Source organism: Camelus dromedarius, chromosome 27, assembly GCF_036321535.1.
Source record: "Camelus dromedarius isolate mCamDro1 chromosome 27, mCamDro1.pat, whole genome shotgun sequence".
In the NCBI taxonomy this organism is placed as follows: domain Eukaryota; kingdom Metazoa; phylum Chordata; class Mammalia; order Artiodactyla; family Camelidae; genus Camelus; species Camelus dromedarius.
This window is the reverse complement of record NC_087462.1, coordinates 8,578,231-8,605,949: the sequence shown is the minus strand read 5'-3', so window position 1 is coordinate 8,605,949 and position 27,719 is coordinate 8,578,231. Positions and strand designations below refer to the sequence as shown.

The following is a 27,719-nucleotide window of genomic DNA, read 5'->3' as shown; positions in this document are numbered from 1 at the left end:
AAGGGGGCTTTTAGGAAGGCTAGCAGGATAGCCTCAAGAGATCTGCAGCAGAGACTTCTCTGACTTTTCAAGGCTTTTTAGAGCTGGGTTCGAGGTGTCTGCGAGGTGATTCTCAGGCTTCTCTGGGCTGCGCGTACTGCTGTGAGACCCTGGCGACACAGCTGCAACTGTCTTTGGTTGTTGACATGAAGTCCTTGGTTGCACTAGGGCAGTGGTTCTCAGCCTTAATCATACATCAGTGTCCCCAGGGGGCTGGTAAAACACCAGGGGCTGTGCCCATGTCTCAGAGTGTCTGGGATGGGGCTTGAGAATCAGCCCTTCTAGGAAGTTCCCAAGGGGGTGCTGCTGCTGCTGACCCAGGACCACACCTGGAGAACCGCCACATTGGAGAAAGCTGTTTACCAGTGTCCACCAACCACAGACCCTAAATGCATTTTCTCCACATGTCCAGCTACAGAGGGTCTGCTCCCTGTACCTTTTGTCCACTCAGAGGGTATAGAATTAGTCGCAGTCACTTCTCTCTCTCTCCCCCTCCATCCAGGAAGGAAAGAAAGAAATTTCTCTTCTCCGACCCCATCCAACTCACTCCCCTTCTGCATCCTCGGCTGACTTACCAGGATTGTATTATCAAGAGTATGGCCTTGGCATACTCCTTCTCCACGGACCCGCAGAGGATTCTGAGGTCAGTGCTCAGCCACAAGGAACGGCTTGAGGAGACCACTCAGCTGTGACGGCCGGGGTGAGTCTGATGCGGTGGGGGGAAATCATGTGTTCCCACCCCAGCCTGGGGTGTGTGAGCGGGGGACCAGGGACACAGCAGGGTATTTATGGTTTGGGGGCTCTTGGGCATTGCAATCCCATGGCTTCTTGTTTAGAAAGAAGATGCTAATTATTTTCTTTTGATTCTTGCCACTTGTGGCCCATTCTCAGGGGTATGTTGCTTTGGGATGATGGAGTGAGTGGGGAAATGGAGACGTCACTAGGGATTCACTCTCACTAGGATAGCCCCACCAGTGCAGTGTCTCCTCCCAGCCCAGACTGAGCCTCGTGGAAGTTCTCAGGCAGGGTGGTCTGGAGGTCCAAGCCCCTCGGCAGGGTGCTCAGATGCCTGAATTGATGTCCTTTCACTCATCCCATCACGATGGAAGGGAATTTACACTGTTGGGTTCACCAACAAAAACTCCTAGAAAGTAATAAATGATCGATAAATATATGTCAAGTAAGTAAATTTATCAAACACTTCTTGACCATAGGTCGGGTGCTGTGCTTGGCACGGGGGTTTCACACCACATCCTTGTTAAAAACGACTTCTTGTCAGCCACGTGAAGGGATCCGTCTTCAGTAACCTGTTGTATCTCTACCAACCCCACTTTGACCGGGGATTAGGGAATCTCTCTCCTATGTTTGCCCACCAACAATTGTGGTGGACTGTGTTCTTTGGTGTTGGGATGTCCGTGTCATGACTCCCATTTCTGTTTCCCCAGGAAGCCTCTCTGTCTCCTGGAACATTTCTACTTATACTTTCTTCCCAAAGTTTTTTTCGACGTCTTAGAAATGTTAACTTTTAAAATGTGTAATACTAGCTCTTGGTTAAGAAAGCAGTCATGCAATGAAATAATGAAATTCTCTCCCCCAATCCGCATCCTCATCCCTCCAGTTCTTAACAAGCCTCCCTCAATGGATAACCCTTGTTCATGGTTTCTTGTGTACACTTCCAGGGTTTCTCCACAAACACACACACACACACACACACACACACACACACACACATTCTTCCACTTTTTTGTACATAAAAGTAGCACACAGTAATACTGCTTTATTTCTCACTTATCTTGGCGATATTTTCATATCCTTAATATTTTCAAAGCTCCTCATTTTCCATTGAACAGCATTAGCTAACACCTCTATTGCATAATATGAATTATCCTTTCTTTTTTGGGGCAAGAACACTTACAATCCAGTCTCTTAGCAACTTTGAAGTCTATAATACGGCGTTATTGACTATAATTAGTATGCCGTGCGTTAGATCTTCAGAACTTACTCATCTTATAAGTTGCAGGTTTGTACCCTTTAAAACATCTCCCCAGTTTCGCAGCCTCCTAGCCCCTGGGAAACTACCATTCTACCCTCTTTTTCTACAAATTCAGCTTTTAAAGATTCCACATATAAGTGATTTCATACAATGTTATTGTTTCTCTGTCTGGCTTATCTCACTTAACATAGTGCCTTCAAGGTCTATCCGTGCTGTTGCAAGTGGCAGGATTTCCTTCTTTCTCATGGCTGAATAATATTTTTATGCTTATTTCCTATTTATGGCAAGTGATACTGACTTTCTGCTTATCATAATTGGTAACCATTTCCTTTTAAAATAATTTACTGACATATAATTTGCACACCCAAAATTTACCCTTTGAAAATAAAAGATTCAATGGTCTTTGGTGTATCTGAAGAATTCCGTTGCAATCACAGAGGGAGTTTTAAAAACTTTAAGATAGTTTTATTCACTGCAGAGCAACCAAGATACTATTTTTTTAAAAACAGCTTTATTGAGATACAATTCACATACCATCTAATTTACCCATTTAAATTGTTCCATTCACTGTTTTTTAGTATCTTACATTGTTAATTTTAAAAAATTGTGCTAATATATATATGATATAAAATTTGACCTTTTAACCATTTTAAAGCGTACAATTCAGTGAAATGAATTACATTCATAATGTGCAACCAACACCATTACCTATTTCTAAAACTTTTTCATCACCCCAAACAGAAACTCTAATCACTAAATAATAGCTGCCCCCAGCTACTGGTAACTTCTAATCTACTTCGTGTCTTTACAAATTTGCCTATTCTGAGTACCTCATATAAATGGAAGTATACACTATTTCTCCTTTTGTGTCCAGCTTATTGTGCTGAGCATAATGTTTTCAAAGTTTATCCACGTTGTAAAAACACTCGTTATTTTAACAGAGAGAATTTAATGTGAGAATTGATTATACACGTAGTGGGGGATTGGAAAGGCAAGAAGGCAATACTAGGGTTAAAACAGAGATAGTTCTTGTGGGAATCGACTGACCGGACTAGACCTGGGGAACAAAGGGAAGAGTTGAGGCTATCAGATCCTAGAAGCACAGAGGAGGGAGAGGAGTGTGCCACGTGGATCTGGTACCCAGCCTATGAGGAGGGGCTGCTCACTAGCTGGTGCTGGTATATTTCAGGGGGCCTGATAAGGCTGGTTCTGCGTGTGGGCCAAAAAAGTTGAAAACTGGAATGATCTGATACTGCTGGCTCCCAAGACAGGAAGATTCAAGTCCTGTGTCCCTCCTCCTCCTTCCTGTCTCTCTCTCTTGTGTCTCATGTGGTCAGAATGTAACCAGAAGCCAACTGGGCATAAGGAACCCAACTTGAGGCCATGGGTGTGGATTATGGGCAAAGAAGTTAAATTAATTGGCCAACTGACCTCATTTCCTATAATTGATCACCTGTAAGGACAACTTCATAAATAGCTGAAATGTTTTATTTCCCAAGTAGCCGAACCAGTCAGAATGAAGGCAGACCAGTTTGTATTCCAAGTTCTCAAAGCTAGACATCCCATCACTTTTCTTGAGTCATGTGCTGAATGGGGGCTTTTAAAATGGCTTAGGACATTGATTCTTCTGTTTCCCTTGTTAGTGGATACACTTTTTAAAAATTAAGAATTTTTTTAGTTAAAAAATTTTCAGCTTTATGGAGAGATAATTGACATAGGACATTGTGTAAGTTTAAAGTGTACAACATGATGATTTGATACATGAATTTATAGAAAAACGATTAGGTAGATACACTTTTAACATGATCAAAGTAAACTTCTCCTAGACATAGGAACTGGATTTGTTTTTGTCTCACAGATTCTGTGAATTTCTTACTTGGCTGCTAGGAGCTTCATATTATCTTTCATTTTAATGTGTGCTTGTAACCTGGTTCCTCTACACCTTTAACATTTTCTGGTGTATCAGCCAGCATAGGTTAGGTTACACTGCAGTAACAAATGACCCCTGAATCTCACAGGCTGATGACCACAGAAGTCTAGTCTTGGAGCCAGGCAGTGGAAGAGCTAGATTTTAAATAAATAATCACAAAGCTAAAGACGTAATTTTAAAGTATGACCGTGGTTTGAAGAAAAAGTCTTCAAAGAGCAGTAAACTTGGATCTTGTCTGGGGTGATGGACAGGGAGAATTTTCTGGAAAAAAAAGATATTTGAGGTGTAATATGAATGACAAAGAGATGGTTGGGAGAAATGATCTGGACAAAGGGACCTGAGGGGAGAAAGAGCCTATCTGGGGGAATAGAAGGCCAAAGTCCCTGGGGGCAGAAACAGGAAGGGAGTAGAGATGAGAACATCAGAACTAGAAGTTGAATCAAGACTTTTTACTTATCCAAGGAGCAGTAGAAGACCACTGAAAGATTTTAAGAAGATGCACAGCAAGCCAGATTTTTATTTCAAAAGATTGTTCTGACTGCTGGTGGAGAATGGCTTGTAGAACAGGTGGTGGACAGAGGAGAGGTGGATTCACTGTGAAGGTCACACAGCATGAACTGCAGGACCCTCACTTTATAGGCCCCTCCAAGGCCCTGGGAGAGGCCTGACAATGGGCTCACATGGCTGCACTAATGCTGTGTTAGTACTTTTGTATTTTTCTTAAGGAAATACACCTCCAGCACCAATTGCACGTGTCCCACAAAACCCAGATCTTCCTCTGACACTCAATAATAAACTTTCAAATCTCTACTAAACAATTGCAAGGGTGGGGCAAACTGTGAATCAGAGGCCTTGGAGAATTAAGCCATGGATTTCATCACCGTGCTGCCTGCTGTTTCAGGCATGGTTCTTGGTGGTGAGCAACTCTGGCTGATTTCAGCAAAATGGGAATTTTTTGGAAGGATATTAGGGCAGGGGTTGGCACACTTTTTCTGTAAAGGGCCAGATAGTAAGTATTTTCAGCTTTGCCAGCCGTGGGTTGTCTGTTGTAACTACTCAAGTCTGCCATTGTAGAGTGAAAGTAGCCATTGATAGTATGTATATGAATGAGTATGACTGTGTGCTAATAAAGCTTTATTTATAAAAACAACATGCAAGCTAGATTTGATGAGCAGCCCATCATTTGCTGACACCTGTATTCAGCCGGTTGGACCACAGCTGGACCACTGTTTGGATCATGGGTGTCAATCATTGGACCCCTGTTTGGACCACAGTTTGCCCATGGGTGGGTGTACAGGAGTCAGTACATCCTGTACGTCACCCTGGATCTACTTAGCTGTGTGTACTCACCCTTGTCTTAGGATGAGTACTTTCTTTACCATCCTTACTCCCACTGACTGCTGCCATGGCTTTTACAGAGGAGCTCTGGGTCTATTACTTAAACACCTGGTGACCATACACAAATCACTTTCTAATGAAGGGGTTCAGCTGGATTTGGAATGATATGCCTATGCTTCCTGGGGTGCTGGGAAGAGAAGGACTGAGGCTATACTCTAGTTTGGTAGGAAAGAAGCCATGATTGATTAGTCATGTCTGCCATGGGCGCCTAGATAGAGAGAGGTGGCATGCTTGCTAAATACTTGTGATCCTGTAACAGATTGATCTCCAAGGTCTCTTCGAGTTCTGAAATCTACACTTCTGTGTCTAGATTCTTCCTTGGGGACATTCTAGAGATGGACCAGTCAGGTAAAATATAGCCATAGCCACTTGGTGGAAGTGTGGCCTCTAACTTTACAAATTCCCAACACATCTGCTTTTATGAAAAGGAAGAGTCTCCGGATTCTCTGTTCATGATAAACATACCTGGGAGGCAGCTGACCATCAGGAAAAAGAAACTAAATTCATAATGCCTTTCACACCAGCCTCACTATTTAAGCACAGAGCAAAGATTCCAACACATTCTTTTAAAGTTGGACAACTGTTTATTGAACACCCATTAGGTTGATCAAAGACTTGTTCCCTGCCCTGGATAAATTATAATTTCAGTGTCTCATCTTAGGCGAGAGAGCAGAATCAACCAGAAAGAATATTAGGAATGGTTTTCTGGAATAAGTAGGGGTTGGAGGTAGTGGGAAGAGGGTAAAGGGAGAGAGTACACTCAAGCTTGGGGCTTAGAGGCAGAGATGAGTAAGAAGACAATAGTCTTGTTGGAAGAGTGAATTCAGAGTGGGGAAGGTGGGAAATGAGACTGACTGCTGGTAGAGGGTAGAATTGTAAAGTTATGAGAAATCAGGATGTGGAGTTTGGTCTTGATCTCTAAATAGTGAGGCACCACTGTGTCTTCTTGAGTGTTCTAGGGTGATCAAGAATTGTAGATGGTGTGGAGGGCAGAGGAGGGGTGAGATGGGTGGGCACAGAGGCAAGGAAGGAAATTGGTGCAAAGATGCAGGCAAGCAAGGAGGGGACAAGAGGATGACTTGTAAGGGAAGACAGGAAAGAGAACCGTTTCAAAGCCAGTCAGGCTAGTGGCATATGAAGGATGCAGGAAGAGGGGAGTCCTAGCTAACCACAGAGGTTTGAGGTCCAGGGAACACTTGGAGGATGGACTAGGAACTAAAGACTCATCTTTAAGCCATGAGTTTTCAATGATGGTGGCCATGACCACAGTTTGTTTCACTGGGAAAAGTCAGGGCTGGAGATAGGTAGACATGCATTATAGACTTGGAAGACAGTGCCTCTAATCCAGCTAATAGCCCAATACCAGAATTCCATCGAAGTAACCTGGCCTTGACTGCTGGTTTGTTGAGGATTTTTAGACATCTTCCGGGAGCCCCTACCTCCAAGGTCAGAAGAACTTTTACTAGGCAGCTCCTCTAGTTAGAAAAGTTTTCTGATGGACCAAGACTTAGTAGGCAGTGGAAAGGGGGCTGGGCTGGAAGCCAGATCTTGGCCCTGCCACTCACTTACTGTGTGGTGTTTGACAAGCCATTTAACCTCTCTGGACCTCGGTCACGTTGTCGGAAAAATAACCAGGGTGACACTAGGGGATTTGCCATAACTCCAACATGCTCTGATTCAGAGTGGTTGAAAGTTGAAACTGTAAGGATGGGTGAATGGATGGATTGTCCTGGAAAGATGGCAGAGCCCAGAGCCTTGCAGTGGGTGGAGGTGGCATTAGTTAGGAGGGAGAGATCCAGAAAAGGAAGAAGCAGCTCCATTAGCCAGAGAGAGTCCATGAGGAGAATGGTGTCAAGGCACCGGCTTGCTAGCCAAGAAAGAGGGGTCTTGGAGAGAGAACAATTCTTGCCTTGCTGAATTTCCAGAGGTTGGGAGAGAATCTCTGGGAGATGGGAATGGATGTGGTTCTCAGGAGGAGGTTATAACTCTTAGTGAAATTCCAGAGCCAGTGAAGGTTTGATTGGAGTGGGAGGTGCTGAGTGGGTACTGGTTTAACGGTGGAAAATCTTGAGCTTTATCCAGTTACATTTGTATAGGTATGATTCATGGCAGAAAGAAGAGGGTTTCAGCTGAGCATGAAACCAGAGAGTGGGATAAATGAATGCCCTCTTAGGTTGCATTTATAGAGAGAGAGTCCAGCCTGAGGGAGGTGATGTTAATGTTACTGCCATACCTTGTGCTTGGTTTTAGTTGGCTCACCCTAGGAAGGACAGGGATAGATTGAAGGAGAACCTGCATGAAAGGTGTGATGAAAGAGAGGTGGGTGCCATTTAGCTTTGGGAGAAGTAGTGAGAGCTGCCTCTGAGTATCTGTGGGGCAGAGAGAGCACCTGAAACAGCCCCTCTGTGCCCTTTCTACTTCTACTGCAGATACAGCCGTTTCCGAAGAGTGCTTTGGATTTCGGGGTTCACTTTCCTTGCTTCCCCTTCTTGAACCAGCTCCTCTTTTGCCATGCGCCGGGTCACCTGCAGGAACAGATGTGGTCAGCTTGGGGCTGGGCCTCTGGGGGAGTTGTGTAATGGGCTTATTGGGAGAAGGTTAGAGAACAGGGCTGGTGGATCTCTGTGTCCTAAAGCAGGAGACCTTTACTGTGTCATCCTACACCATAATCTCTATGGAATTATTGGTCGGACATTCTTGTTATATATATATTTTCTTAACCCCCCATAATAACGCATAGCCATCAAATTGTCCAAACGTTGCCTAAACATTGGTTAACCCTGAAGGGTTTGTTTACAGAAGTTTATCTGTATTTCACCTAAATTATCTCACATACCATGGGCTTTGGAATTTCCTGCATTAGGGAAGGTCATTGTTGGGAGATGGGCATGCTAGTTTCTGTGCTGGGACCCAGGTTATCTTTGGAGCTGGGGGCAGGGGAGGGGGAAAATGCAGAAAGGTTTGGAAGAGGCTCAGCTCACTCTGCTTGCCCCCTGCAGGCTGGGTGGGGGGTTCCAAGTACATTGTCCCAACTCACTTCTGTCAGAAGCTCCAGGATGGGTCCTCTCCTATTCGTGAACACATCAACCAGGGTCTGGATGAAGTAGGAGCCCTTCTTGTCATCTCTGTAGGCAATGTACCCTGGGAATTCCAAAGAAGAAGGCTCAGGGGAGCTCCAATGGGGATGGGAGGGGATGTGTGTGTGTGTGTGTGTGTGTGGTACAAGAGGCCTTGGACAAGGGTGGGTCTTGGAGGAGTGTCTCAGGGGTCAGGAGTAGTGGGCAAGGTGGAGGAGCAGGTCACTCTAGGTCAGCTGGAAGCTCATACCCTCCACAGTGGAGTAGACATGGAGGGTGTCTGTGTACGTTGGGATGGTTTCGGGACTGTATTTCACGACCATCACAGAATTGTCTGCACCTACTGTTTCGCCAGGGTCCCTTTGTTCTGAAACATCAAGAAGAGGAAAAGGCAAAATCAGAGAGAAAGATGGAGAAAGGAGAAGGCCGTAAGACTAATGGGCAACCCAAGGCTTAGCTGGGGCTCCAGATCTGAGACGGCGTTCTGTGTTCTCGGTTCTGTCCCCACCTCCTCGACAGGCCTGCACGATGTACACCTTAGGCTTGGCTCTCAGGGCTCGACAATTCTTGTTGTTCAGAACCTGGAAGAGGTCTTCCAGATTGACCATCTCCTCATCCTCCCCTTTGAGGCGACCTTCTAACCCATGTGCCATGAGCACCACAAAAGCACAGCTGACAAAGTCTTCCCGGGCATCTATGGCTTCCTGGAATTTTTCCAACTCTTCCTTGAATTGCTGGAGTGAGAGGAATGGCCAGATTCAGATGTGGCCCCAGAGCCCACCTTCCTTCCAGGCCAGTCCCCTCCCCTGCTGGCCCGGGGCTGGCAACACAGTACCTGGGCGGTGGGGTCTCTCTTTATGGTGCTCTCAAATCCCAGCTTCTGGAACATGAGTTCCAGGGCATCCAGGTCTGCCTCTGAGCCTTCCCGGGCTTTGGTGACACACAGTGTCAGGGCTAGTCGAGCACCTGACATGTCGTATGCTTCCTGGGCCAAGAGAAGACAAACATCATCAAAGGAGGCGGGAGGTCAAGGAGAAGCAAGAGCTGAGTTTCACAGAGGCTTGGAGTTAGGGTTGCTGGGTAAAACACAGGATGCCCAGGCACACTCAAGTTTCAGATTAAAAAAAAAAACCAAAACACGATGTTTTAAAGAATAAGTATGTCCCAAATATTGCATGGGCATACTTACACTAAAAAATTATTTGCTGGTGATGTGAAATTCAAATTTGACAGGGCATCCTTTATTTTTATTTGCCAAACCTGGCAAGTCAATCTGGAGTCCAGCTCTGTTTTAGCCCTGAGTGAACTTGGGTGAGTCACTGCTCCTATTCGAGCTTCAGTTTCCAAATATAGACAATGAATGTGTGTGTGCGTGGTGGGGAGGTGGAGGATTTTGAAGGTCCCTTTCAGTTATCATGTTTGGTGGCTTTGTCTCCCTCTCCATCATTTTCTGAGCATTACTTTCTTTCTTACAGAAGTCTCAGAATTTCTGAAGCTAGGACTGAGATTCTATGTTGCCCCATCCGTGGAAGAAGGATATTGGGATCAAAATGTCTTTTTAGAAGAGAAGCAGGATACTGAGTACCATAACGATAAGAATCTTATCATTGAGACAAATGTAGCAGGGGTCCCTCCCCTCTTCCCCTGACTGCCACAACTTGGGTTCCACCTCTGAGTCTTTTTTTTTTTTCCATCTGAATGATCACTGAGCACCTTATAGCTCTGAATCCAGGTCATGATTTTTCACCCACTCCACTTTTCTGAGACATTAAGCTCCTCACCTCCCGTCTTCTTAGATGCTCCCACCCTTCTCCCCACACACTGCACCCAGCTTACCTCCTTCAAAGGCTGAGGATTACTCATGTCTTCTGATTCTGAATATGGCTCTCAGCACCCTTGGCTGATCCTGGGGAGGGTGAGGGTCAAAAGAAGATAGGTTGAAGACAGAGGGGCTCTGGAGATGGACTAGATTGCCTATTTGGACTGAAAAAGGCTCCAGTGGTGGGGACTTGGTTCATGGTCAGCCCTGAGCAAGAGATAACCATGAAATGTATCCTCTCTAGTATGATACACTGGTGATGTGCACCCCTATGTTCACTGCAACATCATTCACAATAGCCAAGATGTGGAAGCAACTTAAGTGCCCATCAATAGATGAATGGATAAAGAATACACACACACACACACACGTATACACACACAATGTAATATTACTCAGCAATAAAAAGAATGAAATCTTGCTATTTGCAACAACATGGATGGACCTACAGGGCATTATGCTAAATGAAATAAATCAGACAGAGAAAGACAAATACTGTATGATTTCACTTATATGTAGAATCTAAAAAAACCCAACAAAACAGAAACAGAGTTATAGATATGGACAACAAACAGGTGGTTGCCAGAGGGGAGGAGAGGTGAGAGGGGTGAGAGAAATAGGTGAGGGAGATCAACAGGTACAAACTTCCAGTTACAAAATAAATGAGTCATGGGTATGAAAAGTACAGTGTGCATGTATCTTTTTGAATTAAGGTTCATAGTAACACTATTTACAAAAGCCAAGACATGGAAACAACCTAAATGTCCATTGACAGATGACTGGATAAAGAAGCTGTGGTATATATTTACACAATGGAATACTACTCAGCCTTAAAAAAGAATAAAATAATGCCATTTGCAGCAACATGGATGGCTCTGGAGAATGTCATTCTAAGTGAAGTAAGTCAGAAAGAGAAAGAAAAATACCATATGGTATCACTTGTATGTAGAATCTAAAAAAAAAAAAGAAAGACAAATGAACTTATTTACAAAACAAAAACAGACCCACAGACGTAAAAAACAAACTTATGGTTACCAAGAGGGGAAGGGAGTGGGAAGAGATAAATTGAGAGTTAGAGATTTGCAGATACTAACTACTATATATAAAATAGATAAACAACAAGTTTATACTGTGTAGCACAAGGAACTATATTCAATATCTTGTAGTAACTTATGGTGAAAAAGAATATGAAAATGAATATCTGTATGTTCTTATATGACTAAAGAATTGTGCTGTACACCAGAAATTGACACAACATTGTAAACTGACTATACTGAAATTTTCTTTAATACGAGATGATGGATGCACACTAAACTCATTATGATAATCACTTCATGATGAATGTAAATCAGATCGTTGTGTTGTACACCTTAAACTTACATCGTGCTATATCTCCATTATATCTCAATAAAACTGGAAAAAATAATATGAGAATGTCATCAAAGTGGGGAACACTACTTTGCTCCAGCAGGTCTCCAATCTGAACAGATCAATCCATCTCCCTCTCTCTACCTTGAGCATGAATATCTAAGTTCTTCATTCTCATCTCTGAGTCTTGTTCTACTCTCTGGCTGGACAGACTGAATTTTGCCATATTCTTGGCATTTTTTCATCTCTTGACCTTTTCTTACATTTTCTTCTCAGCCTGGAGTGCTTCTTTACTAGTCAAGACCCTTCTCTGCCAATTTAGGGGGGATCAGGTCTGTTATGCCTTCCCCTACATCCATTTATCCATCCATCCATCCAACCATCCATCCACTCAGCCATTCATTCATCCATCCATCCATTCATCCATCGATCCATCCATCCATCCATCTATCCACTCAGCCATCCATCCATTGATCTATTGATCCATCCTTCCATCTACTTATCCATCCAATCATCCATATATCTATCTACCCAGCAAATATTTTCTGGGTGTCTATTATGTACTAGGCACTTGGAGAACACTACCTGAAAGACAGACATGATCCCCGCCCTCATGTAGCTCTAGTCTAGGACAGAATGAACATTAAATCTCTCTCTTTCCTCCCTGGTTACACACACACACACACACACACACACACACACAGAGTGTGGAACCAGTGCTATGAAGAAGGAGGAGCCAAATACTTCGAGAAAGTGGAATGAGCATGGAGTCTGGAGCCAATTCAGAATCAACTCCTACCTTGGCCGCTTCCCAGCTGTGTGACCCTGAGCATCTCACTCTTCTTTCTGAGACTCACTCTTCCCATTTGAAAAGGACCTAGAAAGAGCACTAGATGCTTTACAGCAATGGCACAGCAAGGTAGGTTTTACGACCCCTGTTAACCCACTGGAACCCGCCTCTCCCTTGTCTGGGCTCCCACAGCGCTGCCTGTTTATACTTGTGCTATAGCAGTGCTTTTGATTTTTATTTTAGTGGCTGAATGGACAGCTCCATTTTTAGGGTTGAAAGCCTTACTTCTTTATCTCTGTCTCCATCAGGGTCACCAGTGTGGGAATGGACACAGACCTGGTGTCAAGGAGAATTTATGAGTAAACAAACAAGCAAACAAAACCACAAATGAATGAATGAAAGAAAGGATGATGTGGATGGATAGATGTGGAAATTTCTTCAATTTGGCCCAAACTGGCCAGAGCATCCATTCATGCAGGGAGAAGGGGGGAGGGGAGAGAGAAGGAGCGAGACAGAGTTAGAGAAGACCTAATATTTTCCAAATCACTTACTGAATCTAGAAGTAGTTGCTCCTTAAAGCCAGGCTGTCCCACCACTCTCCTAGCTGCCCACAGAGCTGGGCACCGAGGAGGGGTCAGGCCCACGTGCTGACCTTCGAGTGGGACCTTCCCGGTTTTCTGCTGACAAGCATATGAACTGGGAAGCACAGCTGTCTGGGCCTTTATTGCCAGTAAGTTTTCTGTTGCTCAAGAAACCTTATGACAGAAGGGACACACCCTTGGCACAGCCTGTGTGAGGAAATAGAAACAAATGCCCATGGAATTGATGGTGAAGCTCAGCCGACACCCTTGGGCTAAGGAGGCTGAATCGGAGCATCAGATTAGTCAGGGCTTTTATGCCAGCCCAACCACAAAGCGCCCCCCAGGTCCAGCTTACTTGTCTCATTGATCCAACATTTCCATCATTACACTTGCTTCCATCCCTTCCACATTCAACTGTGGATAATGCCAACTTCCCTTGTTTATCATCTCACCGAGTCCTCAATTGCCCTAAGAGATCAGCATTGTTGCTCCCATTTTACAGACGAAGAAACTGAGACTCACAAAGGCGAAAGGACTGCCTAAGGTCACCCAACCAGTAGTTAGTCTAGTTGATATTCAAATCTAGGAGGGTCCAGCCTCAGAGGGTCTGGTCCAGCTGCCTCAACTGATGCTTCACAGCTGATTCAATCTCTCTTCTCTTCCTTATGACCTTCCTCTTCTATTCTTTTTCAATGTTAATTTTATTTTACTTTTAAATTCAATTTACTTTCATTTTATTAAAAATTAAAAAATTCAATTTTAAAGGTAACACTCCATTTAGAGTTATAACAAAATATTGGCTGTATTCCCCGTGTTGTACAAAACCTCCCTGAGCCTATCTTACACCCAATAGTTTGTACCTCTCACTCCCCGACCCTTATAGTTCTCATTTCCCCTTCCCCCTCCCCACTGATAACCACTCGTTTATTCTTTATATCTGTGAGTCTGCTTCTTTTTTGTTTGATGTATTTTTTAGATTCCACATGTAAGTGACAACATATGGTATTCGTCTTTCTCTGTTCAACTTATTTCACTTAGCAAAATTCCCTTATTTTATGTTAACAGATTTAATGAGATATAATTCACATACCATACAATTCACCCATTTAAAGTGTACAATTAATGGTTTTACTGTAGTCACAGAGTTGTGCAACCATCACCACAGTCGATTTTAGGACATTTTTATCACTTCAAAAAGAAACATTTATGGAAAACAGTATGGAGACCCCTCAAAAGACTAAAAATAGACTTACCCTATAATCCAACAATCCCACTCCTGGGACATATTTCCAGAGGGAATTTTAATTCAAAAAGATACATGCACCTCAATGTTCATAGCAGCACTATTTACAATAGTCAAGACAAGGAAACAACCTAAATGTCCATTGACAGACGACTGGATAAAGAAGTTGTGGTATATTTATACAATGGAATACTACTCAGCTATAAAAAGAATAAAATGATGCCATTTGCAGCAACATGGATGGACCTGGAGATCATCATAGTAAGTGAAGAAAGCCAAGAAGAGAAAGAAAAATACTGTATGATATCACTTACATGTGGAATCTTAAAAAAAGTCAAATGAACTTATTTACAAAACAGAAACAGACTCACAGACATGGAAAACAAACTTATGGTTGCTAGGGAGGGGAAAAGTGTGGGAAGGGATAAATTGGGAGTTTGAGATTTGAAGATATTAACTACTACATATAAACTATATAAACAATAAATTTATACTGTATAGCACAGGGAACTATATTCAATACCTTGTTGTAACCTATAATGAAAAAATATGAAAAAAAATAGTGGTGATGTTTGCACAACAATGTGAATGTACTTAATGCCACTGAACTGGATACTTGAAAATGGTTAAAATGATAAATTTTATGTTATGTATATTTTACCACAATAACAAAAATTAAAAAGCAGGAACATTCTCATTCCCCTAATTCATCCTTTTGTTTACAGGTAACCAGGCACCAGACTGGGCGGTTTTTCTCCAAATCTCCATTTCTGCATTGGCTTACACATTTGTAGCTATTACACATGTTGGCTCACTCTACCAAATTGTCCTGTTACCTGCTTTGTTCACTTAATTATGTCTGAGTCATCTTTCCATGGGAGTCCTTATGAAAAACTCATTTTTAGTTTTCGTAAAAAATTTTTAATTGAAGAATAACTTCCATTTATTGTGCTGCAGTAAAAAGAGCAGAAATCGTAAGTGTGGAGCTCAATGAATTTTCATTCACTGAACATATCCACGCAACCAGGACCTGATCAAGAAAAAGAATGTGATCTGATTCCTGTCCCTACCCCCCCCTACTCCTGCTTTGCTGAACAATCTCTTTGATACAGAACACTATAGATGAACTTTACCTGTTTTTGGTACTTTATGTGAATGAAATCACACAGTATATTCTTTTCGTGTCTGACTACATTCACTCAACATTAATTGTGTGAGATTCAGCCGTTTTTTTGCACGTGTCTGTAGATCTTCAATCTTATTGCTTTATTTCTCCATCTTTTTTTCATTACTGCCTCTGCCAGAAGCCATTTTAGACACTTTTCTTAATTGCCACTCCATGAAATCTAATATCACATATATACTCTGTGTATCTACCTTCCTACCTACCATCTATCTATATATCTATCTCTATTTATATCTGTATGTTGTATGTATATCTGTATATTTTTTACTCCCCCAGACCAGTTTTTGCCCTTGTGGAGGTAAAATACTGCTCTTGCCGAGGACGTGTGCTTTGTAGTGTTCCATTGTGTGAATCTGTCAAAACTCATTTTTCCAAACATGATGTCACTTTGTCCTGTGACGATGTTAAAAAGCACACATTGTTTACTGGAGGAGAAACAAAAACCAGAGAATGACTTAATCAGACTGGACCCAAGATCTGATCCTCATCCCATGCCAGACATTTTAGCTAAGCTATGCATCTTCTTCCTTCTTGAAATCTTGTTCTTTCCTAGAGTCTGGTAAGTTAAGAAGACCAGATCTATGGGGAAGAAATTGGGAGTGCAGGTGTTTGCAATGATGTGCTGGAAAATGTTTAACAACTGGTTTGCTCTAAACAAACAACAAACAAACCACAAAAGCAAGAAAGTCCTGGCTTGGGGTGTTTGTCAAATGCTGTGGTGTAAACACTCCCATGGTGGCTGATTTTAAGTTACCAACGTGACATCACTGAATGTGGAGGTGGGAAGAGTTGGCTGCAGCACACCACTGAGTGTCTAAGAGAAAGTACTTAAGAGGGTCCGACCTCATGTGCACAGGGTTGAAGAGGGTGTCTCCTGAGGTCATTTTTCTTCAGGAAAGCATGTGGGCCCAGATAGACCAATCCCTGAGGTGGGGACTACGTGTGAACATTTCACTCAGAGCCACAGTCAGTCACAAGAGGGAAGAGCTGGGTGAATAAATATGTTGGCAAGTCCAGTTGTCTCTTGAAAGGGAGTGTTGCAGAGATGGTTCCTCATTAATTCCTCCTCAGTCCATCAATGACATGACTTCGGAAGGTCCTGTCTCTTCTGAGATACATATTTACATGGGGTCAGTGGGTGAGAGAAGGATGTGTCACTACAGGCTGGAGTAACTGTTAGTTAATTAATCCAGTTAAATAGATTAATTATATAGATCAGGGTTATCTGACAATTAGCCAGAGGAAGACAACCTGGTTAAAGACTCCATGGAGGGGTGCATGCATAAGGTTACAGGGTTGCAGGTTGGCTACCCAAGGAGCTGGCATTTCATCAGAGACCAAAAGAGTGAGTTGGTGCTTTCCAGGTGGGCCTCTGGGGGAGGCAGCCTATGCAGAGAGATCCCAGCATAGGCAATAGCAGAGGTCAATGAGAGATATCAGTGGTTCCAAGGTACCATGCCGGCTTCCGTGTGGCTAGTGTAAGTGATGGTGGTGAGAGGTGAGTCCAGGTGAGTGTTGAGTTCAGGGAGTGAAAAGTGAGACGTGAGTCTAGGGAGGAGTGAGATCATGAAGGGACTTGAGGCTCCTCTAGGGAGTCTGGATTTGGTTGGGTTGTAGGAAGAACAACCATTCTGGTTTATCCAGGACTGATGTAGGGATTTAAGTGTGAAAAAGCCTGGAGAAGTCCCAGGCAAAGCAGAATGAATTGGTCCCCTATCCAATAGGCAGTGGGAATCCATTGAGGAATTCTGAGCTGGGGTGCAATTTGGTAACTTTTGATTGTTAAACGATCAATTGGATCTCAGATGAAATGAAGCTTCTGCTGGAAGCCATCCCTGAACCCTCCCTGGACCCTCCCTGGAGCAGGTCAGATCCCAATTTCCAGGGCTCTCTGCAGTCTACTGGGCACTCACATTGCTCTGATAATGCTGGCTTGATGCCTTCCTTCCCCCAAGGACAGTTGGCTATTGAGTATGTGAGCCACACCCAGCATGGCTTCTGGAAAACTTTCAGTAAAGGTCCTTGAATTGGGAGCCTGACCTTTTCAGAATTGATACTCATGCTCCTTAACCCTGCAAGTATGAACTAGGACTATACCATCTCCCTCATCAAGACTGTAGTATGAACACACCTAACACAAGACTTGAGGTTAGGGATGGGGACTCAAGAAGTCTTACTGGCGTATGAACCAGGATGATAAGGCAGGAGAGGATATGTCACCGTGGACTGGAGCAACTGTTAATTAATCAACTAATTAAGTTGAATTATATTTATTATTCCTAATTCAATAGTTATCTAATCTTATTACTCGATAACATTTTATTATTTTATCTTCTGATGGTGAACTGTCTTCATGGAGTTCTCCTGGGGGGATTCAGACAGCCCATAAACAGAGGATACAGGAGGAGCTGGCAGGAGACCCCTGACTTGGTTTAGCACAGAAAGCTGGCTGGGCTGTTCCTAGACTATGTCCCCATTCTGGCTTGGTTGCAGGCCCATCATTCAACTTTTCTGGGAAAGAATCGCCTCACCTGTTAAAACCTACTTGGAGATACTGTTATGAGGATGAAATGAAATAATTTCTGTAAGTGGCCTGACATCACCTGACCATTCGGCAGGCTCTGGGTCAGCTGCAGTTCTCGAAGCTGTAGACACAGTCCTCCCAGGCTTACGTTGCAGGGTAGTGCTTCTCCTCCATGGCTGCACTTTGCAGTTACTTGGGGGAGCTCCAGATGCCTGGACCCTCCTCCAGAAGATTCTGATTTAAGTGATCAAGCTGGGGTTCTGACACTGGCATTTTTAAAAATCAGGTGATTTGAATGCATTGCAAGGTCGAACACCATTGGTTTTGTGGGAAGGGACAGATAATAACTCAACAAATGAACGAACAAGATAATTTGATGGCGACATGCATTTAAAATGGGAACAGACCAGATGGGGGTGACAAGAAATGACCAGGAGTGGTGAGAGCATAGTCAGGGTAGGTCTTGGAGGAAATGGCACTTACCACATCCTGGGAAGTGTAGGTGTTTAATTCAAGTGGTTCTTCCTCTTTTCTTTATACCACTGGTTCTCTAGCTTGGCTGCACTTTGGAATCACTGAGGGAGTTTAAATAAATATTAATGCCTGGCTCCCAATCCCAGAGATCTGGTCTAGTTGGGGCCCAACAGATTTAGTGGCGCGTAAGCCATAAGTAACATAAAATTTACCATTGTAACCATTCTAAAAGGTACAGTTCAGTAGCCCTGAGTGCATTTACAGTGTTGTGCAACCATCACTTCTATCTAGTTCCAGAACATTTTCGTCACCCCAAAGGGAAACCCCATATCCATACCCATTAAGCAGTCCATTCTCCACTTCTCCCAGCCCTTGCAACTGTAACTCTGGATTATTTCTGTCTATATACATTTATCTATTCTTTAAAACATTTTTTTCTTTTTCTTAAAAAATTTTTTTTATTGAAGTGTAGCTGATTTACAATGTTAGTTTCAGGTGTATGGCAAAATGATTCACTTATACATATACATACATATTTATTTTCTTTTCACATTCTTTTCCAGTATATATATATATATATATATATATTTTTTTTTTTGGTAGGAGGAGGTAATTTGGTTTATTTATCTATTTATTCTTAGAGGAGGTACTGGGGATTGAACCCAGGACCTTATGCATGCTAAGCATGCGCTCTACCACTTGAGCTATACCCTCCCCCTGCCACTATGTTATTACGAGAAATTGAATATAGTTCCCTGCGCTATACAGTAGGTCCTTGTTGTTTATCTATTTTATATATAGTAGTGTGAGTCTGTTAATCCCCAACCCCTAATTAATCCCTCCCCACCCTCTCCCCTTTGGTAACCATAGTTTGTTTTTTATGTCAGTGAGTCTGGTTTTAGTTTGTAAGTAGAATTTGTATCATTTCTCTTTAGATTTGACATAAAAGTGGTATCACGTGATATTTGTCTTTCTCTGTCTGACTTACTTCACTCACTATAATGAATCTTTAGGTCCACCAGGCTGCTGCATCCGTTTGCCTATTCTTACTCACACTAACCGCAGGGTGGAAGCAACCCGAACGTCCATCCATGGATGAATGCCTAAACAAAATATGCTATATCCATATAATGGGATATTGTTCAGTCATAAAGAGTGAAGCTCTGATACATACAACAATATTGATGGACCTTGAAAGCATCGTGCTCAAGTGCAAGGAGTCAGACACAGAGGACCATGTAATGTATAGTGTATGGTGCCATAGGATTTTTAAAAGCCCCAGGGGGCTGTGATGTGCAATGAAGCTTGCAAACCACTGCTTTATTCCATACTGGGTTTCAATCAATAAAAGATCAGTGTCCAGGTGTGGGTTGACACTGTTCACAATGACAATCAGCAAAGGCATCCCAGACCCAGAGTGGACTTCTTTCTCAGCCAGATGTGGGGTGATGACACCCAGTCCCCAAGCTGCTCAGTCTCTCAGACTGTTTTGCAGGAAAGTGAGGGGAAGTGCTTTGTTGAACTGGCACACGCTTTCTGGGCGCTATTTGTCTATGAGTTCAGAGGCATGGTGGCTATGTTCTGCCTTCACGCATGACCAGAGACTGGCCATGCACTCAAAGAGCTCACACACTCACCTCCTAGGCACATCCATGAATTCATCTTTGCAGCAATAGAGCCCTTTCTCTCTCAATGCCTCTGTTCTCATCTGTGACACCAGCCCATGGTTGCATTCGAACCTCAGGTCCTGACCTCTGGGTCCCCCTTTGCCTGTGTCGGGAGCCACAGCAGTGAGCTGTTATTATGATGAAAGGAGTGGGTGTTGATCAAAGACTTGGCAACTTCTCACCCTCCCAGGCTCCCTTGGGGGGTAAACAATCCACGGGTGCCTGGCAAGACTGGACGAGACAGCATCTCGTCAGGCAGGATTTTGTCGGCCACAGTCGAGGAAGACACCCATGTGCCCCAGGCTGTCCTTCCCTCCCTGAATGTATCAAAGTTTTGCAAGTCACTGAGCTTGCGATACAACAGGGAAATGACACTGGGTGTCATTTCTCAGGCACCCACATGGAGCATTTGAACAATGGGAACTCAAATCCCAATAATGACTGTGAGATTGCATGGAGAAAACTGAGGTTTAGAAAAGTTAATTAAGTTGGCTCAACAGTGATGCAACTGGGCTCAGAGAACAACAGTTTCAGACTCCCGAATCCTCTTACTTTCCTTCCTTCATGGTTCGAGGGTCAGATCAATGAAAAAGAAATCAAAGAGGACAAATTGAGCATTAAGAAGGTTGCACGAGCTCAGCAGAATAAATGAGTTAGGCGACCTGAAGCAGGTTGGCAACCAAAGAAGTTCTTTCTCTGATCTTGACTGAGTGCACCCACTCTGACCAGCCACATTCTCTGGCGTGGTCCACCCCTTGGGCATCTATATGTCTCAATTGCTCCCATCCCTACCAATTTGCTGCATGGGCGTATATGTGTATGAGAGTGTGCCTGTGTGTATGTGTAAGGGGGTGCAGGTGGAAGAGATGCAAATAAGTGGGCAATTTTCACTCTATAGCAAGTAAATAATTGAACAAAAGGCACAATAGGATAATGGTAAAAAGATGTGGGCTTTGGAATCAAACTGTCTGGGTTGGATGCCTGACTCCAGTGACTTGAATTATGTAACCTCTTTGTGGCTCAATGTTTGTGAATAAGAGCTAATAACGCCCACCTTACTTGAATATTGTGAGGAGTTAATATACTCAAAGCACTTAGAAGAGTGTCTGTTGTTTAGAAAGTGCTCTATTTTTGCCTCCAAAAAACTACTTGAATTCATCTTTTTTTCCTCCAACACCACTTCCTAGTTGAGATGGCCAACATCCATGACCTGGACGTAGCTGCAGACTCCTATTTGATCTTCACTAGCTGGTGTGTTGCCTGGAGAAGCCCCTGCCACACCTCAGTACACCTGCCTCTTTGCTGTACACAAGGAGATTGGCTTTAGCTGCCTGTTGGTGTTTTGGAGGAGATGTGGTGCGTGCATTGTACGTTCTTTTCATGACGAGAGTGAAGGAGAGGAGAGGGAAAGAGGTTGCCAGAAACTGATACTTGGCTGAGCCAAATCTCCTGGGGAGGGAACAGGTTCACAATGCTGTGGGATGCAATGACTTAATCGCAATTAATGATGGCTGAAATGGTTGTGCTATTAATGAGGCAAGAGATAAAGATAAAAGAATAATTATAGTGCATTAGTGCCATGAACAAGCAGAAATAGCAATTGTGGTTATTCTTGCAATGAAGAGTCACGGATACGTTTTTGTGTTCAGAAATGGGTGAGGAAAGAGATAGGAATAAATACAGGTGATAATCCCAGAGAGTATATGAAAGGGTGCCTGGGTGGAAGATTACGGCTGGAAGAGGGATTACAATAGAATTGCCAGCACAAAGCCATTTCTCCACAGAGGGACAATCCCAGTGCTGAAGCTACCTGTCAACTGATAAGACATCTTGAATTTTAAGGGGATCTAGTGATGACATATTGAATCCTTTTGGTGCCTTTTCATCAGAAGTGGGAAATGTCTATGTGAAATCAGACCTTCCAAATGCTGACCTCATGAAGGACTCCTGATTGCAGGCAAGACATAGAGCTGCTTCTGCCAGGGGGATTTTTTTTTTTAACATTTTTTATTGATTTATAATCATTTTACAATGTTGTGTCAGATTCCAGTGTAGAGCACAATTTTTCAGTTATACATGAACATATATATATTCATTGTCACATTCCTTTCTCTGTGAGCTATCATAAGATCTTGTGTATATTTCCCTGTGCTATACAGTATAGTCTTGTTTATCTATTCTACAATTTTGAAATCCTGTCTATCCCTTCCCACCCTCCGCCCCTTTGGCAACCACAAGTTTGTATTCTATGTCTATGAGTCTGTTTCTGTTTTGTATTTATGCTTTGTTTGTTTGCTTTTGGTTTTTTTTTAGATTCCACAAATAAGCGATCTCATATGGTATTTTTCTTTCTCTTTCTGGCTTACTTCCCTTAGAATGACATTCTCCAGAAGCATCCATGTTGCTGCAAATGGCATTATGTTGTCAGTTTTTATGGCTGAGTAGTATTCCATTGTATAAATATACCACATCTTCTTTATCCAGTCATCTGTTGATGGACATTTATGCTGTTTCAATGTCTTGGCTATTGTCAATAATGCTGCTATGAACATTGGGGTGCAGGTGTCATCCTTAAGTAGGGTTCCTTCCGGATATATGCCCAGGAGTGGGATTCCTGGGTCATATGGTAAGTCTACTCCTAGTCTTTTGGGGAATCTCCATACTGTTTTCCACAGTGGCTGCACCATACTGCATTCCCACCAGCAATGTAGGAGGGTTCCTGCCAGGGGGATGTTTAATGGTGTTACACAAAAAGTGTTTTTTCCCCACATGGGAAGGGGACCGTTTTTAGGTAGGACTTCCTCCCTCCCTCCCTTCCTTCCTTCCTCCCTTCCTTCCTTCCTTCAATCTTTCCTTCCTCCCTCCCTCCCTCCCTCTCTCCTTCATTTTTTCCCCTCCTTCTCGCTACATTTATTAACTGCCAACTATGTCCCAGGCATAGTGAATATAATGGAGAAAAATTAGACAATGTCCACGCTGTCACGGACCTTCATTTACTGGGTGGAGAAAGTCAATAGCAAAACAATCAAACCAATGAATACATAATCAAAACCTGAAATAAGTATGCTGAAGGAGAGAACTATGGTTCTCTGAGAACTGAAGGAGACCAACTGAGGCTACTAAGGGACATGGGAAGACTTCCCTGAGGGAGACATGCTTGAATGCACTCTAAATCACGGTAGATTAAAAAGGAGCTGGTATTAAGCACACAGTTTTGTAGCTAATAACGCCTTGCTTAATCACACCCCCACGGGAAACAGCAGTGATAAAAATTAAGTCATAAATGAAAGTTTGACTAAGTTATATTATTCAGGGTTGGTAAATTTTGTGCCAGCCACTACAGTCATATGATTAACCCAAATTAATAGAAATCCGGTGTGGGATCTTCTGGGCAGATGTGTAGAACAGGGGTGGTAATAAGAAAGAGTGGCTCAGGTACAGAATCAATGAGGACAAAGGGACCTGGGGCTGGTGAAGAGCCAGTGGGAGGATGACGGGGGAATTGTCCAAGATGTGAATGGAAAGAGAGAGGTAGAATCCAGCCCCTCAGATTTCTGTCTTAAAATGACTCTTTCCTCCAAATGGAACGGAATAGGATCTCCCCACCTTGACCTCCAATTGCTACAGGTGGCAGTGTCAGAACTCAGAAAGCTAACTAGCTCCCTGACCACCCAAATCAATCCCAGAGGAGCCTCTCCTCAGTTTATAAGGCATTAGGCCAGGCATTTGGTAAATGTCCTGGAGGGGATGAGCCTTTTGGAATCTGTTGATTACTAAAGATGGATTTGGTACTCATGGCCACTGATCCTGACAGTTCTTGAGCGCTCAAGTATACTGATGGATTGCAGAATTGTCCATCAGTGCTAATGAGATTCCCGATGGAAGAAACTGACTTTCTAACAGAGACCGGTGACAGGAAACAATGAGGATTATACAGAATAAAGTGGGGGGGGGCAATTTAAATGAGTACAAGCTAGGAGGCATATGTACCACATCCTAACAGGAATCTGATTTGTAGAACTGGATCCCTGGCCACCTATCCAGCCTCACCCACTACCACCCTAAAAATGTTTTTCAGCCTCCCAAGTGCACCATACGCTTTCTCTCTTGCCTCAGAACCTTTGCCCAGACTATTCCCCCATCCTGAAACATTCTTTCCCACTCTCCTTTTTCTTACCTAACTTATTCCTGTTCATATTTCAGGTGACAGCTTTAATGCCAGAATCTTTAGGGCAGCTTTTTATGACCTACCTCCTCCCCCCTGGGTAAGATTTCCCTCGTTTTATGCATCCATTACACGTTGTTCTTCTCCTTTATAAAACTTCTAATTACTCAGGTCAAAATCTGTCCTGTTTATGGAGTGCTCACTGTGTGCCAGACACTATCTTAAGCACTTTAAATGGATTATCCCATTTAATTCTCATAGCCCTGTGAGGTTAAAAACTGTCATTATGACCATTTAAAATAGGGAAATATAATTGACATACAACATTATGTGAGTTTCAAATGTATAGCATTTGTGTATACATTGCAAAATGATCACCACAATATAAGTCTAGTGACCATCCAATTAAGACCATTTTATATTTCAAGGAAACTGAGGCACAGAGAGGTTCAATGAGTTGGCTAAAGTCTCTCAACTAATACTTGGCAGCACCAGTGATTGAGCTGATTTCTGACACCAGTGTCCGTATTCTTCACTACTTCCTTCAGCGTAGCAGAAAGAGGGGTAAAGCTGGAGAATTACACCGGGGCTTCTCAGAGCAAGATGGGTTTGCTATTTCCAGGCCTCCGTGACACTAGGAGCTTACCCTCGAAACTGGGACCATTAAGCCTCATGACAGTTCTTGCCAAATAAGGATATGATGATTTGCAGAGACATGTAAGGACTGAGTCAGTAGGTGGCTCAGGTGACGAATTGGGGAAGGTGGGAGCAGGTAGCTGCTTGGTGCATGGCTATGTCTCTAGGGGAAAGAGTCAAGAGGGTCCCTGAACTACTTCTGTTAACAAAAGATGGGAACGGAAAGGAATAATATGTTTTTGTTTGCTTGTTTGTTTTGGCGGGGAGGGGGAGGTAATTAGGTTTATTCATTTATTTATTTTTTAATGGAGGTACTGGGGATTGAACCCAGGACCTTGTACATGCTAAGCATGTGCTCTACCACTGAGCTACACCCTCCCCGCAATAATAAATTAACAACTTTTTATGTTCTACTCTTTTTTTGGGGGGGGTAATTAGGTTTATTTATTTATTTATTTTACTTTATTTTATTATTATTTTTTAAATTGAGGTACTGGGGATTGAACCCAGGACCTCATGCAAGCGAAGTATGCACTCTACCATTGAGCTATATCTTCCCCCTCAGGAATAATATTTTTAAAGGGTATTATTAAAGGGTATTATTTAGAAAATGGCTGTTGTAACTGGCTTAAGAAATAAAAGGCCATTTTTTATTTCATGTGAAAATAGAGATAGATGGTCCAGAGCTGGAATGGAAGCCCAGCAATCACCAGGAAGCCAAACTCCCTCTATTTTGATGCTCTGCTTCCCTCAATATGCAGTTTTTATCTTGAGGCCCAAATGGGCTTCCCCAGCTCCCAACATCACATCCCACATTCCAGTTGGCAGGAAAGAGGAAAGGGGCAGGGTGGGGCACGTTCCTTTCCTTTACTGGAATGACTGGGATATTGCACATATCACTTCTACTCACAGAATATAGTTCTGTAGCTGTCCCTAGCCTCTCTGGCTTCTCCGTGCCCTCCCAACCCAGCCTCAGCCAAGATCTTCCTTCTCAAGGGTCAGGTGGTATCCTGGTTCCTACATGTCAAAGCCACAGCCTTATGGTTTGCTTCCTCAGACTGCAGCTCTAGAAAATGAATGGAATTGTGAAGAGAACTCTCAGCAGGGAGTTGGGGGGTACCTCAACTCCAGCCATAACCTGCTACAAGCTCAACGTGAGACCTACACCAAGTTGTTTCTCCTTTCTGGGTATCAGCATCTCCATTTGTAAATTATTTAACCCCTTTCCATGTGTTCTGTCATCTTCTTCTAGGTTCCAGAACATTTCTCATCATCTTCCACAGAATTCCATGAAATGTGGTGGCTGACTACTGTGGGCAAGCTGGTAGGCATGGCTGGCCCCCAGCCCGGTTGGTTGCCAGACCCTGGCTTGTGTGGAGGCTGCCAGCTGCTGGTGGGCTGGGCTGGGTCCCAGCATGAATGGCCGCATGGCCTGGCACGTCCTGGTCCTGGTGTCAGCCTGCTGGAGAGACAAGCTGGAGTGGAGAGGATCTGGTGGTGCTGGTATCGACCCACTAGTGGGCAGAGCCAGGTCCTCAGGTCTCTGGCTGTAGGTCCCAGGGGTCCTGTAGCTAGTGATGACCCGCTGGTGGGTGGGGCCTGATCTTGGGGTGGCTGACTGAGGGGCCCAACATGTCCTGGAGCTGGTGTTGCCCCTGGTGGTCAGGGCTGCATCCTGATGTGGCTGGCTGTGGGGGTCTAAGGTCCCAGGACTCATTTCCTTCTTCCTTTCTCTTTCCTGCTGGCCACAGGTGTGAGGAGGGTCACTGGGCAGCCACTGGGGAACATAAGGTGGAAGCCATAGCAAGGTAATCGTGGAGACCCTATTCCCGTTCCGGACCTGGACTCTTACCTTGCCTCTCTGTTATGCTGGGTCTCTGTTTTAAGAAACAAATCTATAATCTAATTGATACAAGACTTCATACCAGGAGAAGAACGTTTCCTCAGCAGAACCCCAGATATATGACACTGACTTTGTATAATGATTCTCAATCAGCAGCAATTCTCCAATTCTGCCCCTCTATGTGGGATGTTTGGCAAAGTCTAGAAACATTTTAGGTTGCCTTGAATTGGAGGGAGATGCCACTGGCATTCAGTGGGCCAAGGATGCTGCTAAATATCCCACAATACACAGAACAGGCCCCAGTGCAAAGGATTAATTGGTCCAAAAATGTCAACAGTGCCATGACTGAGAAACCCCGGGTCATCAGGAAGTGGTGAGGACACATGTGTATATCCTGGAGAGCTGGTCACTCATGCTCTGCAACAATAAAACACTTGATAAAGCCTGTGGCTCTAGAGGAAATGGTTTTTAAAAATTTAGAATGCTGGAGTGTGTGGACCACTTCTTGCTGCTGTCAGCAAAGTCATAGGAAAAGAAAAGATGGACTAAGAATGGAGCCAGCCAGTGTCCTGACGGAGAAAACATCGTGCTGAATGACAGAAGCCAGACGCAAAAGCTCACATGTTGTGTGATTCCTTTTATGTGAAGTGTCCAGAATGGGCAAATTCATAGAGGCAGAAAGTAGATTAGTGGTTCCCAGGGGCTGGGGTGAGCGGGAATCTGTAGTGACTGCTTAAGGTGGGGGGTGGGGTTTTATTTTGCAGTGACGGAAATGTTTTGGAACTAGATAGTGGTGATGGTTGCAGAACACTGTGAATGTAAGAACTGAAGCTCTTCTGAAGGAGAGCTTGATGAGTGAGGAAAGGAGAGGAGAGAGAGAAAGAGAGAAACAGGAGCCATCCTGAAAGTTTAGGCATATTAAGTATATTTGGATGAACTTGTTGATTAAGTTATTCCTTGCATTTGGAACCGACCAGAAATCAATA

The 27,719-nt window shown here is 43.5% G+C and overlaps 1 protein-coding gene and 1 long non-coding RNA gene across 2 annotated transcripts; one reads left to right on the top strand and one right to left on the bottom strand.

Moving 5' to 3' along the window:
• The first annotated feature begins 412 nt into the window (after positions 1 to 412).
• Positions 413 to 27,719, top strand: LOC116148426 (uncharacterized). Its single transcript, XR_004131918.2, has 3 exons — positions 413 to 739; positions 26,143 to 26,214; positions 26,642 to 27,719. It is a non-coding gene; the product is annotated as an uncharacterized LOC116148426 (long non-coding RNA).
• CASP14 (caspase 14) lies at positions 5,957 to 10,305 on the bottom strand. The gene is made up of 6 exons (XM_010998913.3): positions 10,274 to 10,305; positions 9,273 to 9,422; positions 8,946 to 9,171; positions 8,688 to 8,804; positions 8,398 to 8,501; positions 5,957 to 7,885 (listed from the first exon to the last, which is right to left on the bottom strand). Exons 1-6 carry the CDS (start codon positions 10,298 to 10,300, stop codon positions 7,781 to 7,783), a joined length of 729 nt encoding a protein of 242 aa, XP_010997215.1. The 5' UTR covers positions 10,301 to 10,305; the 3' UTR covers positions 5,957 to 7,780.

Coding starts and splice junctions, on each gene's coding strand:
- CASP14 (XM_010998913.3), bottom strand. CDS start 10,300: ATGAGTAATCCTCAGCCTTTGAAGGAG. Junction 9,423..10,273: donor ATCCTCAGCCTTTGAAGGAG/GTAAGCTGGGTG, acceptor CTCTTGGCCCAG/GAAGCATACGACATGTCAGG. Junction 9,172..9,272: donor AGAGAGACCCCACCGCCCAG/GTACTGTGTTGC, acceptor CTCTCACTCCAG/CAATTCAAGGAAGAGTTGGA.